This window comes from Hyperolius riggenbachi, chromosome 1 (genome assembly GCF_040937935.1).
Source record: "Hyperolius riggenbachi isolate aHypRig1 chromosome 1, aHypRig1.pri, whole genome shotgun sequence".
NCBI lineage: Eukaryota > Metazoa > Chordata > Amphibia > Anura > Hyperoliidae > Hyperolius > Hyperolius riggenbachi.
In genome coordinates, this window is record NC_090646.1 from 688,958,880 (window position 1) to 688,976,454 (window position 17,575).

The 17,575-nt window shown below is 43.5% G+C and overlaps 1 protein-coding gene across 1 annotated transcript in view; it reads left to right on the plus strand.

The window, feature by feature from the left end:
• The window catches only part of CREB3 (cAMP responsive element binding protein 3), a 59,695-nt gene that overhangs the window by 20,645 nt on the left and 21,475 nt on the right, over window positions 1-17,575 (plus strand). Inside the window, exons 4-5 of the mRNA XM_068253429.1 lie at window positions 15,722-15,834; window positions 15,915-15,995. Coding sequence (XP_068109530.1) covers window positions 15,722-15,834; window positions 15,915-15,995 — 194 coding nt within the window. The remainder of the gene's footprint in view (window positions 1-15,721; window positions 15,835-15,914; window positions 15,996-17,575) is intronic.

Genomic DNA, 17,575 nt, shown 5'->3' on the forward strand with positions numbered 1-17,575 from the left:
TACACAGTCATGTTACTGACTGTCCTCACAGGAGCTCACAATCTAATCCTACTATAGTCATAGTGTAATGTCCTACCATATTATTATTATGTATTTATATAGCACTGACATCTTCTGCAGCACATTACAGAGTACATAGTCATGTCACTGACTGTCCTCAGAGGAGCTCACACTCTAATCCTACCATAGTCCTAGTCTAATGTCCTACCATATTATTATTATGTATTTATATAGCACTGGCATCTCCTGCAGCACATTACAGAGTACATAGTCATGTCACTGACTGTCCTCAGAGGAGCTCACACTCTAATCCTACCATAGCCATAGTCTAATGTCCTACCATATTATTATTATGTATTTATATAGCACTGGCATCTCCTGCAGCACATTACAGAGTACATAGTCATGTCACTGACTGTCCTCAGAGGAGCTCACACTCTAATCCTACCATAGCCATAGTCTAATGTCCTACCATATTATTATTATGTATTTATATAGCACTGACATCTCCTGCAGCACATTACAGAGTACATAGTCATGTCACTGACTGTCCTCAGAGGAGCTCACACTCTAATCCTACCATAGTCATAGTCTAATGTCCTACCATATTATTATTATGTATTTATATAGCACTGGCATCTCCTGCAGCACATTACAGAGTACATAGTCATGTCACTGACTGTCCTCAGAGGAGCTCACACTCTAATCCTACCATAGCCATAGTCTAATGTCCTACCATATTATTATTATGTATTTATATAGCACTGACATCTCCTGCAGCACATTACAGAGTACATAGTCATGTCACTGACTGTCCTCAGAGGAGCTCACACTCTAATCCTACCATAGTCCTAGTCTAATGTCCTACCATATTATTATTATGTATTTATATAGCACTGACATCTCCTGCAGCACATTACAGAGTACATAGCCATGTCACTGACTGTCCTCAGAGGAGCTCACACTCTAATCCTACCATAGTCATAGTGTAATGTCCTACCCTATTATTATTATGTATTTATATAGCACTGACATCTTCTGCAGCACATTACAGAGTACATAGTCATGTCACTGACTGTCCTCAGAGGAGCTCACACTCTAATCCTACCATAGTCCTAGTCTAATGTCCTACCATATTATTATTATGTATTTATATAGCACTGACATCTTCTGCAGCACATTACAGAGTACACAGTCATGTTACTGACTGTCCTCACAGGAGCTCACAATCTAATCCTACCATAGTCATAGTCTAATGTCCTACCATATTATTATTATGTATTTATATAGCACTGACATCTCCTGCAGCACATTACAGAGTACATAGTCATGTCACTGACTGACCTCAGAGGAGCTCACACACTAATCCTACCATAGTCCTAGTCTAATGTCCTACCATATTATTATTATTATGTATTTATATAGCACTGACGTCTTCTGCAACACATTACAGAGTACATAGCCATGTCACTGACTGTCCTCAGAGAAGCTCACACTCTAATCCTGCCATAATCATAGTCTAATGTCCTACCATATTATTATTATGTATTTATATAGCACTGACATCTTCTGCAGCACATTACAGAGTACATAGTCATGTCACTGACTGTCCTCAGAGGAGCTCACACTCTAATCCTACCATAGTCATAGTCTAATGTCCTACCATATTATTATTATGTATTTATATAGCACTGACATCTCCTGCAGCACATTACAGAGTACATAGTCATGTCACTGACTCTCCTCAGAGGAGCTCACACTCTAATCCTACCATAGTCATAGTCTAATGTCCTACCATATTATTATTATGTATTTATATAGCACTGACATCTTCTGCAGCACATTACAGAGTACATAGTCATGTCACTGACTGTCCTCAGAGGAGCTCACACTCTAATCCTACCATAGTCATAGTCTAATGTCCTACCATATTATTATTATGTATTTATATAGCACTGACATCTTCTGCAGCACTTTACAGAGTACATAGTCATGTCACTGACTGTCCTGAGAGGAGCTCACAATATAATCCTAGCATAGTCATAGTCTCATGTCCTACCATATTATTATTATGTATTTATATGGCACTGACATCTCCTGCAGCACATTACAGAATACATAGTCATGTCACTGACTGTCCTCAGAGGAGCTCACACTCTAATCCTACCATAGTCATAGTGTAATGTCCTACCATATTATTATTATGTATTTATACAGCACTGACATCTTCTGCAGCACATTACACAGTACATAGTCATGTCACTGACTGTCCTCAGAGGAGCTCACACTCTAATCCTACCATATTCATAGTCTCATGTCCTACCATATTATTATTATTATGTATTTATATAGCACTGACATCTTCTGCAGCACATTACAGAGTACATAGTCATGTCACTGACTGTCCTCAGAGGAGCTCACACTCTAATCCTGCCATAGTCATAGTCTAATGTCCTACCATATTATTATTATGTATTTATATAGCACTGACATCTCCTGCAGCACATTACAGAGTACATAGTCATGTCACTCACTGTCCTCAGAGGAGCTCACACTCTAATCCTACCATAGTCATAGTCTAATGTCCTACCACATTATTATTATGTATTTATATAGCAGTGACATCTCCTGCAGCACTTTACAGAGTACATAGTCATGTCACTGACTGTCCTCAGAGGAGCTCACACTCTAATCCTACCATAGTCATAGTCTCATGTCCTACCATATTATTATTATGTATTTATATAGCACTGACATCTCCTGCAGCACATTACAGAGTACAGAGTCATGTCACTGACTGTCCTCAGAGGAGCTCACACTCTAATCCTGCCATAGTCATAGTCTAATGTCCAACCATATTATTATTATGTATTTATATAGCACTGACATCTTCTGCAGCACATTACAGAGTACATAGTCATGTCACTGACTGTCCTCAGAGGAGCTCACACTCTAATCCTGCCATAGTCATAGTCTAATGTCCTACCATATTATTATTATGTATTTATATAGCACTGACATCTCCTGCAGCACATTACAGAGTACATAGTCATGTCACTGACTGTCCTCAGAGGAGCTCACACTCTAATCCTACCATAGTCATAGTGTAATGTCCTACCATATTATTACGATGTATTTATATAGCACTGACATCTTCTGCAGCACATTACAGAGTACATAGTCATGTCACTGACTGTCCTCAGAGGAGCTCACACTCTAATCCTACCATAGTCATAGTCTAATGTCCTACCATATTATTATTATGTATTTATATAGCACTGACATCTCCTGCAGCACATTACAGAGTACATAGTCATGTCACTGACTGTCCTCAGAGGAGGTCACACTCTAATCCTACCATAGTCATAGTCTCATGTCCTACCATATTATTATTATGTATTTATATAGCACTGACATCTCCTGCAGCACATTACAGAGTACAGAGTCATGTCACTGACTGTCCTCAGAGGAGCTCACACTCTAATCCTGCCATAGTCATAGTCTAATGTCCAACCATATTATTATTATTATGTATTTATATAGCACTGACATCTTCTGCAGCACATTACAGAGTACATAGTCATGTCACTGACTGTCCTCAGAGGAGCTCACACTCTAATCCTGCCATAGTCATAGTCTAATGTCCTACCATATTATTATTATGTATTTATATAGCACTGACATCTCCTGCAGCACATTACAGAGTACATAGTCATGTCACTGACTGTCCTCAGAGGAGCTCACACTCTAATCCTACCATAGTCCTAGTGTAATGTCCTACCATATTATTACTATGTATTTATATAGCACTGACATCTTCTGCAGCACATTACAGAGTACATAGTCATGTCACTGACTGTCCTCAGAGGAGCTCACACTCTAATCCTACCATAGTCATAGTGTAATGTCCTACCATATTATTATTATGTATTTATATAGCACTGATATCTCCTGCAGCACATTACAGAGTACATAGTCATGTCACTGACTGTCCTCAGAGGAGCTCACACTCTAATCCTACCATAGTCATAGTGTAATGTCCTACCATATTATTATTATGTATTTATATAGCACTGACACCTTCTGCAGCACATTACAGAGTACATAGTCATGTCACTGACTGTCCTCAGAGGAGCTCACACTCTAATCCTACCATAGTCATAGTGTAATGTCCTACCATATTATTATTATGTATTTATATAGCACTGACATCTTCTTCAGCACATTACAGAGTACATAGTCATGTCACTGACTGTCCTCAGAGGAGCTCACACTCTAATCCTACCATAGTCATAGCCTAATGTCCTACCATATTATTATTATGTATTTATATAGCAGTGACATCTTCTGCAGCACATTACAGAGTACATAGTCATGTCACTGACTGTCCTCAGAGGAGCTCACACTCTAATCCTACCATAGTCATAGTGTAATGTCCTACCATATTATTATTATGTATTTATATAGCACTGACACCTTCTGCAGCACATTACAGAGTACATAGTCATGTCACTGACTGTCCTCAGAGGAGCTCACACTCTAATCCTGCCATAGTCATAGTCTAATGTCCTACCATATTATGTATTCATATAGCACTGACATCTTCTGCAGCACATTACAGAGTACATAGTCATGTCACTCACTGTCCTCAGAGGAGCTCACACTCTAATCCTACCATAGTCAGTCTAATGTCCTACCATATTATTATTATGTATTTATATAGCACTGACATCTTCTGCAGCACATTACAGAGTACATAGTCATGTCACTGACTGTCCTCAGAGGAGCTCACACTCTAATCCTACCATAGTCATAGTGTAATGTCCTACCATATTATTATTATGTATTTATATAGCACTGACATCTTCTGCAGCACATTACAGAGTACATAGTCATGTCACTGACTGTCCTCAGAGGAGCTCACACTCTAATCCTACCATAGTCATAGTGTAATGTCCTACCATATTATTATTATGTATTTATATAGCACTGACACCTTCTGCAGCACATTACAGAGTACATAGTCATGTCACTGACTGTCCTCAGAGGAGCTCACACTCTAATCCTGCCATAGTCATAGTCTAATGTCCTACCATATTATTATGTATTCATATAGCACTGACATCTTCTGCAGCACATTACAGAGTACATAGTCATGTCACTCACTGTCCTCAGAGGAGCTCACACTCTAATCCTACCATAGTCAGTCTAATGTCCTACCATATTATTATTATGTATTTATATAGCACTGACATCTTCTGCAGCACTGCACAGAGTACATAGTCATGTCACTGACTGTCCTCAGAGGAGCTCACACTCTAATCCTACCATAGTCATAGTGTAATGTCCTACCATATTATTATTATGTATTTATATAGCACTGACATCTTCTGCAGCACTGCACAGAGTACATAGTCATGTCACTGACTGTCCTCAGAGGAGCTCACACTCTAATCCTACCATAGTCATAGTGTAATGTCCTACCATATTATTATTATGTATTTATATAGCACTGACACCTTCTGCAGCACATTACAGAGTACATAGTCATGTCACTGACTGTCCTCAGAGGAGCTCACACTCTAATCCTGCCATAGTCATAGTCTAATGTCCTACCATATTATTATTATGTATTTATATAGCACTGACATCTTCTGCAGCACTGCACAGAGTACATAGTCATGTCACTGACTGTCCTCAGAGGAGCTCACACTTTAATCCTACCATAGTCATAGTCTAATGTCCTACCATATTATTATTATGTATTTATATAGCACTGACATCTCCTGTAGCACATTACAGAGTACATAGTCATGTCACTGACTGTCCTCAGAGGAGCTCACACTCTAATCCTACCATAGTCATAGTCTGATGTCCTACCATATTATTATGTATTTATATAGCACTGGCATCTTCTGCAGCACATTACAGAGTACATAGTCATGTCACTGACTGCCCTCAGAGGAGCTCACACTCTAATCCTACCATAGTCATAGTGTAATGTCCTACCATATTATTATTATGTATTTATATAGCACTGACATCTCCTGCAGCACATTACAGAGTACATAGTCATGTCACTGACTGTCCTCAGAGGAGCTCACACTCTAATCCTGCCATAGTCATAGTGTAATGTCCTACCATATTATTATTATGTATTTATATAGCACTGACATCTCCTGCAGCACATTACAGAGTACATAGTCATGTCACTGACTGTCCTCAGAGGAGCTCACACTCTAATCCTACCATAGTCATAGTCTAATGTCCTACCATATTATTATTATGTATTTATATAGCACTGACATCTCCTGCAGCACATTACAGAGTACATAGTCATGTCACTGACTGTCCTCAGAGGAGCTCACACTCTAATCCTACCATAGTCATAGTGTAATGTCCTACCATATTATTATTATTATGTATTTATATAGTACTGACTTCTCCTGCAGCACATTACAGAGTACATAGTCATGTCACTGACTGTCCTCAGAGGAGCTCACACTCTAATCCTACCATAGTCATAGTGTAATGTCCTACCATATTATTATTATGTATTTATATAGCACTGACATCTTCTGCAGCACATTACAGAGTACACAGTCATGTTACTGACTGTCCTCACAGGAGCTCACAATCTAATCCTACCATAGTCATAGTCTAATGTCCTACCATATTATTATTATGTATTTATATAGCACTGACATCTCCTGCAGCACATTACAGAGTACATAGTCATGTCACTGACTGACCTCAGAGGAGCTCACACACTAATCCTACCATAGTCCTAGTCTAATGTCCTACCATATTATTATTATTATGTATTTATATAGCACTGACGTCTTCTGCAACACATTACAGAGTACATAGCCATGTCACTGACTGTCCTCAGAGAAGCTCACACTCTAATCCTGCCATAATCATAGTCTAATGTCCTACCATATTATTATTATGTATTTATATAGCACTGACATCTTCTGCAGCACATTACAGAGTACATAGTCATGTCACTGACTGTCCTCAGAGGAGCTCACACTCTAATCCTACCATAGTCATAGTCTAATGTCCTACCATATTATTATTATGTATTTATATAGCACTGACATCTCCTGCAGCACATTACAGAGTACATAGTCATGTCACTGACTCTCCTCAGAGGAGCTCACACTCTAATCCTACCATAGTCATAGTCTAATGTCCTACCATATTATTATTATGTATTTATATAGCACTGACATCTTCTGCAGCACATTACAGAGTACATAGTCATGTCACTGACTGTCCTCAGAGGAGCTCACACTCTAATCCTACCATAGTCATAGTCTAATGTCCTACCATATTATTATTATGTATTTATATAGCACTGACATCTTCTGCAGCACTTTACAGAGTACATAGTCATGTCACTGACTGTCCTGAGAGGAGCTCACAATATAATCCTAGCATAGTCATAGTCTCATGTCCTACCATATTATTATTATGTATTTATATGGCACTGACATCTCCTGCAGCACATTACAGAATACATAGTCATGTCACTGACTGTCCTCAGAGGAGCTCACACTCTAATCCTACCATAGTCATAGTGTAATGTCCTACCATATTATTATTATGTATTTATACAGCACTGACATCTTCTGCAGCACATTACACAGTACATAGTCATGTCACTGACTGTCCTCAGAGGAGCTCACACTCTAATCCTACCATATTCATAGTCTCATGTCCTACCATATTATTATTATTATGTATTTATATAGCACTGACATCTTCTGCAGCACATTACAGAGTACATAGTCATGTCACTGACTGTCCTCAGAGGAGCTCACACTCTAATCCTGCCATAGTCATAGTCTAATGTCCTACCATATTATTATTATGTATTTATATAGCACTGACATCTCCTGCAGCACATTACAGAGTACATAGTCATGTCACTCACTGTCCTCAGAGGAGCTCACACTCTAATCCTACCATAGTCATAGTCTAATGTCCTACCACATTATTATTATGTATTTATATAGCAGTGACATCTCCTGCAGCACTTTACAGAGTACATAGTCATGTCACTGACTGTCCTCAGAGGAGCTCACACTCTAATCCTACCATAGTCATAGTCTCATGTCCTACCATATTATTATTATGTATTTATATAGCACTGACATCTCCTGCAGCACATTACAGAGTACAGAGTCATGTCACTGACTGTCCTCAGAGGAGCTCACACTCTAATCCTGCCATAGTCATAGTCTAATGTCCAACCATATTATTATTATGTATTTATATAGCACTGACATCTTCTGCAGCACATTACAGAGTACATAGTCATGTCACTGACTGTCCTCAGAGGAGCTCACACTCTAATCCTGCCATAGTCATAGTCTAATGTCCTACCATATTATTATTATGTATTTATATAGCACTGACATCTCCTGCAGCACATTACAGAGTACATAGTCATGTCACTGACTGTCCTCAGAGGAGCTCACACTCTAATCCTACCATAGTCATAGTGTAATGTCCTACCATATTATTACGATGTATTTATATAGCACTGACATCTTCTGCAGCACATTACAGAGTACATAGTCATGTCACTGACTGTCCTCAGAGGAGCTCACACTCTAATCCTACCATAGTCATAGTCTAATGTCCTACCATATTATTATTATGTATTTATATAGCACTGACATCTCCTGCAGCACATTACAGAGTACATAGTCATGTCACTGACTGTCCTCAGAGGAGGTCACACTCTAATCCTACCATAGTCATAGTCTCATGTCCTACCATATTATTATTATGTATTTATATAGCACTGACATCTCCTGCAGCACATTACAGAGTACAGAGTCATGTCACTGACTGTCCTCAGAGGAGCTCACACTCTAATCCTGCCATAGTCATAGTCTAATGTCCAACCATATTATTATTATTATGTATTTATATAGCACTGACATCTTCTGCAGCACATTACAGAGTACATAGTCATGTCACTGACTGTCCTCAGAGGAGCTCACACTCTAATCCTGCCATAGTCATAGTCTAATGTCCTACCATATTATTATTATGTATTTATATAGCACTGACATCTCCTGCAGCACATTACAGAGTACATAGTCATGTCACTGACTGTCCTCAGAGGAGCTCACACTCTAATCCTACCATAGTCCTAGTGTAATGTCCTACCATATTATTACTATGTATTTATATAGCACTGACATCTTCTGCAGCACATTACAGAGTACATAGTCATGTCACTGACTGTCCTCAGAGGAGCTCACACTCTAATCCTACCATAGTCATAGTGTAATGTCCTACCATATTATTATTATGTATTTATATAGCACTGATATCTCCTGCAGCACATTACAGAGTACATAGTCATGTCACTGACTGTCCTCAGAGGAGCTCACACTCTAATCCTACCATAGTCATAGTGTAATGTCCTACCATATTATTATTATGTATTTATATAGCACTGACACCTTCTGCAGCACATTACAGAGTACATAGTCATGTCACTGACTGTCCTCAGAGGAGCTCACACTCTAATCCTACCATAGTCATAGTGTAATGTCCTACCATATTATTATTATGTATTTATATAGCACTGACATCTTCTTCAGCACATTACAGAGTACATAGTCATGTCACTGACTGTCCTCAGAGGAGCTCACACTCTAATCCTACCATAGTCATAGCCTAATGTCCTACCATATTATTATTATGTATTTATATAGCAGTGACATCTTCTGCAGCACATTACAGAGTACATAGTCATGTCACTGACTGTCCTCAGAGGAGCTCACACTCTAATCCTACCATAGTCATAGTGTAATGTCCTACCATATTATTATTATGTATTTATATAGCACTGACACCTTCTGCAGCACATTACAGAGTACATAGTCATGTCACTGACTGTCCTCAGAGGAGCTCACACTCTAATCCTGCCATAGTCATAGTCTAATGTCCTACCATATTATGTATTCATATAGCACTGACATCTTCTGCAGCACATTACAGAGTACATAGTCATGTCACTCACTGTCCTCAGAGGAGCTCACACTCTAATCCTACCATAGTCAGTCTAATGTCCTACCATATTATTATTATGTATTTATATAGCACTGACATCTTCTGCAGCACATTACAGAGTACATAGTCATGTCACTGACTGTCCTCAGAGGAGCTCACACTCTAATCCTACCATAGTCATAGTGTAATGTCCTACCATATTATTATTATGTATTTATATAGCACTGACATCTTCTGCAGCACATTACAGAGTACATAGTCATGTCACTGACTGTCCTCAGAGGAGCTCACACTCTAATCCTACCATAGTCATAGTGTAATGTCCTACCATATTATTATTATGTATTTATATAGCACTGACACCTTCTGCAGCACATTACAGAGTACATAGTCATGTCACTGACTGTCCTCAGAGGAGCTCACACTCTAATCCTGCCATAGTCATAGTCTAATGTCCTACCATATTATTATGTATTCATATAGCACTGACATCTTCTGCAGCACATTACAGAGTACATAGTCATGTCACTCACTGTCCTCAGAGGAGCTCACACTCTAATCCTACCATAGTCAGTCTAATGTCCTACCATATTATTATTATGTATTTATATAGCACTGACATCTTCTGCAGCACTGCACAGAGTACATAGTCATGTCACTGACTGTCCTCAGAGGAGCTCACACTCTAATCCTACCATAGTCATAGTGTAATGTCCTACCATATTATTATTATGTATTTATATAGCACTGACATCTTCTGCAGCACTGCACAGAGTACATAGTCATGTCACTGACTGTCCTCAGAGGAGCTCACACTCTAATCCTACCATAGTCATAGTGTAATGTCCTACCATATTATTATTATGTATTTATATAGCACTGACACCTTCTGCAGCACATTACAGAGTACATAGTCATGTCACTGACTGTCCTCAGAGGAGCTCACACTCTAATCCTGCCATAGTCATAGTCTAATGTCCTACCATATTATTATTATGTATTTATATAGCACTGACATCTTCTGCAGCACTGCACAGAGTACATAGTCATGTCACTGACTGTCCTCAGAGGAGCTCACACTTTAATCCTACCATAGTCATAGTCTAATGTCCTACCATATTATTATTATGTATTTATATAGCACTGACATCTCCTGTAGCACATTACAGAGTACATAGTCATGTCACTGACTGTCCTCAGAGGAGCTCACACTCTAATCCTACCATAGTCATAGTCTGATGTCCTACCATATTATTATGTATTTATATAGCACTGGCATCTTCTGCAGCACATTACAGAGTACATAGTCATGTCACTGACTGCCCTCAGAGGAGCTCACACTCTAATCCTACCATAGTCATAGTCTAATGTCCTACCATATTATTATTATGTATTTATATAGCACTGACATCTCCTGCAGCACATTAGAGAGGAGATAGTCATGTCACTGACTGTCCTCAGAGGAGCTCACACTCTAATCCTGCCATAGTCATAGTGTAATGTCCTACCATATTATTATTATGTATTTATATAGCACTGACATCTCCTGCAGCACTTTACAGAGCACATAGTCATGTCACTGACTGTCCTCAGAGGAGCTCACACTCTAATCCTGCCATAGTCATAGTCTAATGTCCTACCATATTATTATTATGTATTTATATAGCACTGACATCTTCTGCAGCACATTACAGAGTACATAGTCATGTCACTGACTGTCCTCAGAGGAGCTCACACTCTAATCCTACCATAGTCATAGCCTAATGTCCTACCATATTATTATTATGTATTTATATAGCACTGACATCTTCTGCAGCACTGTACAGAGTACATAGTCATGTCACTGACTGTCCTCAGAGGAGCTCACACTCTAATCCTGCCATAGTCATAGTCTAATGTCCTACCATATTATTATTATGTATTTATATAGGACTGACATCTTCTACAGTACATTACAGAGTACATAGTCATGTCACTGACTGTCCTCAGAGGAGCTCACACTCTAATCCTACCATAGTCATAGTGTAATGTCCTACCATATTATTATTATGTATTTATATAGCACTGACATCTCCTGCAGCACATTACAGAGTACATAGTCATGTCACTGACTGTCCTCAGAGGAGCTCACACTCTAATCCTACCATAGTCATAGTGTAATGTCCTACCATATTATTATTATGTATTTATATAGCACTGCCATCTCCTGCAGCACATTACAGAGTACATAGTCATGTCACTGACTGTCCTCAGAGGAGCTCACACTCTAATCCTACCATAGTCATAGTGTAATGTCCTACCATATTATTATTATGTATTTATATAGCACTGACATCTCCTGCAGCACATTACAGAGTACATAGTCATGTCACTGACTGTCCTCAGAGGAGCTCACACTCTAATCCTACCATAGTCATAGTGTAATGTCCTACCATATTATTATTATGTATTTATATAGCACTGACATCTGCTGCAGCACATTACAGAGTACATAGTCATGTCACTGACTGTCCTCAGAGGAGCTCACACTCTAATCCTGCCATAGCCATATGTGTATATATCGGGTAGCAGGAAAAAGGGCACTGGCTGAGGGAGGGTGAAAAGGATGCCGCCATAGACTTTAATGCAATATTTGTTAATATGGTGAAAAAAGGGCGCCACGATAAATATCGTTAACATTAGAATATTATAGTTTTTAAAGTGTTATCGTTTTTAGAAGCTTGCACCGTTTATAGTTTTTTTTCATGTTATTTTGTTTGTATGAGCAGATTTTACGTTATCAAATATATTATCGTTTCTATGTGGAAAAGAGTTTTCCTGCTGAGGGAGGTCTTGGGCACCACCAGGGGGGTGGTTAGGGTTAGGCACCACTGGTGGGGGTGGTTAGGGTTAGGCACCACCGGTGGGGGTGGTTAGGGTTAGGCACCACCAGGGGGGTGGTTAGGGTTAGGCACCACCGGTGGGGGTGGTTAGGGTTAGGCACCACCGGTGGGGGTGGTTAGGCACCACCGGTGGGGGTGGTTAGGGTTAGGCACCACCGGTGGGGGTGGTTAGGGTTAGGCACCACCGGTGGGGGTGGTTAGGGTTAGGCACCACTGGTGGGGGTGGTTAGGGTTAGGCACCACCGGTGGGGGTGGTTAGGGTTAGGCACCACCGGTGGGGGTGGTTAGGGTTAGGCACCACCGGTGGGGGTGGTTAGGGTTAGGCACCACCGGTGGGGGTGGTTAGGGTTAGGCACCACCGGTGGGGGTGGTTAGGCACCACCGGTGGGGGTGGTTAGGCACCACCGGTGGGGGTGGTTAGGGTTAGGCACCACCAGGGGGGTGGTTAGGGTTAGGCACCACCGGTGGGGGTGGTTAGGGTTAGGCACCACCGGTGGGGGTGGTTAGGGTTAGGCACCACCGGTGGGGGTGGTTAGGGTTAGGCACCACCGGTGGGGGTGGTTAGGCACCACCGGTGGGGGTGGTTAGGGTTAGGCACCACCGGTGGGGGTGGTTAGGGTTAGGCACCACCGGTGGGGGTGGTTAGGGTTAGGCACCACTGGTGGGGGTGGTTAGGGTTAGGCACCACCGGTGGGGGTGGTTAGGGTTAGGCACCACCGGTGGGGGTGGTTAGGGTTAGGCACCACCAGGGGGGTGGTTAGGGTTAGGCACCACCGGTGGGGGTGGTTAGGGTTAGGCACCACCGGTGGGGGTGGTTAGGGTTAGGCACCACCAGGGAGTGGTTAGGGTTAGGCACCACTGGTGGGGGTGGTTAGGGTTAGGCACCACTGGTGGGGGTGGTTAGGGTTAGGCACCACCGGTGGGGGTGGTTAGGGTTAGGCACCACCGGTGGGGGTGGTTAGGGTTAGGCACCACCGGTGGGGGTGGTTAGGGTTAGGCACCACCGGTGGGGGTGGTTAGGCACCACCGGTGGGGGTGGTTAGGGTTAGGCACCACCAGGGGGGTGGTTAGGGTTAGGCACCACCGGTGGGGGTGGTTAGGGTTAGGCACCACCGGTGGGGGTGGTTAGGGTTAGGCACCACCGGTGGGGGTGGTTAGGGTTAGGCACCACCGGTGGGGGTGGTTAGGGTTAGGCACCACCGGTGGGGGTGGTTAGGCACCACCGGTGGGGGTGGTTAGGGTTAGGCACCACCGGTGGGGGTGGTTAGGGTTAGGCACCACCGGTGGGGGTGGTTAGGCACCACCGGTGGGGGTGGTTAGGGTTAGGCACCACCAGGGGGGTGGTTAGGGTTAGGCACCACCGGTGGGGGTGGTTAGGGTTAGGCACCACCGGTGGGGGTGGTTAGGGTTAGGCACCACCGGTGGGGGTGGTTAGGGTTAGGCACCACCGGTGGGGGTGGTTAGGGTTAGGCACCACCGGTGGGGGTGGATAGGCACCACCAGGGGGGTGGTTAGGGTTAGGCACCACCAGGGGAGGGTTCTGTGTGAGAGTACGGTTGGGTTAAAGGGAACCTCAAGTTGCAGTGCAGTGGCTGAATGGAGTACCAGGGTTCGAATCTCGGCTCTGCCTGTTCAGTAAGCCAGCACTTATTCAGTAGGAGACCTTGGGCCAGTCTCCCTAACACTGCTACTGCCTATAGAGCACGTCCTAGTGGCATCAGCTCTGGCGCTTTGAGTCCGCCAGGAGAAAAGCGTGATATGTGTTCTGTGTTTGTTTGTGAGTTTGAAGTTGGGAAAATTATTTAAAAATAAACACATGACGTAGCTGCAAATGAATATTACATACTAACCTCACCATCAGTCCCGCTCAGAAGCTCACCATTTTCTTCTTACAGTGATCCCTTCCAGTTCTGACAATATTTTGTCAGAACTGAAATATACCAGTTGGGCAGTTATATATCAGCAGCTGTCAGTTACAACTGAATGTGCAAGGTAATGTCCATGTTTCCCTATGGCTCAAGTAGGTGATATTACAGTTTAACTGTGTGCTGACCAGGAAGCTGTTAGGTGGTAATGGCTATTTTTAAAACAGACAGAGAAATCCATTGATCACAGTGGACAAAAAGGACACAGGAGAGGAGAAAGAGATTGAGTAGTAGACTACACAGGAGGTAAGTATGACCTGGGTATGGTTATTTTGACTTTTTTTCAGTTCAGGTTCTCTTTAAGCTGTATTGTTGTTTTACGTAACGATTTTTAACGTCAATATCTTTTCATTATTTCCTGTCTTTTTACAATGGTATTTATCGATAACCAAGTTTGACAACGATGTTTATCGTTATATTTCGTTATCCAGCCGGACCCTTTTTCACGGGGCCCTTTTTTCATGCACACATATATGTGTAGTGTATGCATTGTAGTCTAGGGTCAATTAAGGGGGAAGCCAGTGAACTTTTCTGTATGGTTTTGGGGTGTGAGAGGAAACAGAAGGGTCCGGAGGAAACCCACTCAGACACAGGTAGAACATGCAAACTCCGTGCAGATAGTACCCTGGCTGGGATTTGAACACGGAATCCAGAGCTGCAAGGCCACCGTGCTGCCCCTCTCTTGTCCTCTCATCCTGTGCAGGTGACGGTGTATTGTTCATTTGCTGTCCTGTAGACGGCTCACCTGCGCTTGTCCTCCCATGTTCCCCTGCCCATACCCTCCCTGGTATCTGTGCTCTCCCAGGTGCCCAGGTTGCCCTCTTGAGTTTGGCTTCAGTAGTATGTGGTTCTTTGACATTTGTGTCTGTGCAGATATTTGTGTGGAGCAGTGCGAGTCGGATATGGTGGAGCCCATTGCTTTGTGTATGGAGGAGGAGGATGAGGATGAGGAGGAAGAAGATTCACTCCAGTACCAGATCTCGGAGGTATGGTTAGCTTATATTGTAGTACATGGAGGAGATGAAGGACGAGGATGACTATAAGTGAATATTTCTCCACATTTCAGACACTTCAGCTCACAGAGGAAGAGACTCGTCTGCTGAACAAAGAAGGGGTCACACTGCCCCAGCACATGCCACTCACCAAGGTAAGTTCACACCAGCTGTCAGATGCTTCCTGCCAAAAATTACCACAGAAGATCCACCACCAACCTACTGACCACACAAGAGCCAGCACATTACAGGTCCACCACCAGGCTTTACTGACCACACAGATCCACCACCTTACAGGTCCACCACCAAACTTTACTGGCCACACAGAAGATCCACCACAATACAGGTCCACCACCCGGTTTTACTGACCACACAGAAGATCCGCCACATTATAGGTCCACTACCAGGTTTTACTGACCACACAGAAGAATCCATCACATTACAGGTCCACCACCAGGCTTTACTGACCACACAGAAGACCCACCACCTTACAGGTCCACCACCAGGCTTACTGACCACACAGAACATCCACCACATTACAGGTCCACCACCAGGTTTACTGACCACACAGAAGATCCACCACATTACAGGTCCACCAGCAGGCTTTACTGACCACACAGAAGACCCACCACCTCACAGGTCCACCACCAGGCTTACTGACCACACAGAACATCCACCACATTACAGGTCCACCACCAGGCTTACTGACCACACAGAAGATCCATCACATTACAGGTCCACCACCAGGCTTTACTGACCACACAGATCCACCACCTTACAGGTCCACCACCAGGCTTTACTGACCACACAGAAGATCCACCACATTACAGGCCCACCATCAGGCTTTACTGACCACACACACGTTGTTTTATATGGCATTCTGTCCCTCTTTCCATGATTCCTGTGTACATCTCCCTCATTATTGGCCCCTCCATTACCGACAGGACACATGCACGCCCCTCCGTTACCGACAGGACACACGCACGCCCCTCCGTTACCGACAGGACACACGCACGCCCCTCCGTTACCGACAGGACACACGCACGCCCCTCCGTTACCGACAGGACACACGCACGCCCCTGTTACCGACAGGACACACGCACGCCCCTCCGTTACCGACAGGACACACGCACGCCCCTCCGTTACCGACAGGACACACGCACGCCCCTCCGTTACCGACAGGACACACGCACGCCCCTCCGTTACCGACAGGACACACGCACGCCCCTCCGTTACCGACAGGACACACGCACGCCCCTCCGTTACCGACAGGACACACGCACGCCCCTCCGTTACCGACAGGACACACGCACGCCCCTCCGTTACCGACAGGACACACGCACGCCCCTCCGTTACCGACAGGACACACGCACGCCCCTCCGTTACCGACAGGACACACGCACGCCCCTCCGTTACCGACAGGACACACGCACGCCCCTCCGTTACCGACAGGACACACGCACACGCCCCTCCGTTACCGACAGGACACACGCACACGCCCCTCCGTTACCGACAGGACACACGCACGCCCCTCCGTTACCGACAGGACACACGCACGCCCCTCCGTTACCGACAGGACACACGCACGCCCCTCCGTTACCGACAGGACACACGCACGCCCCTCCGTTACCGACAGGACACACGCACGCCCCTCCGTTACCGACAGGACACACGCACACCCCTCCGTTACCGACAGGACACACGCACACGCCCCTCCATTACCGACAGGACACAC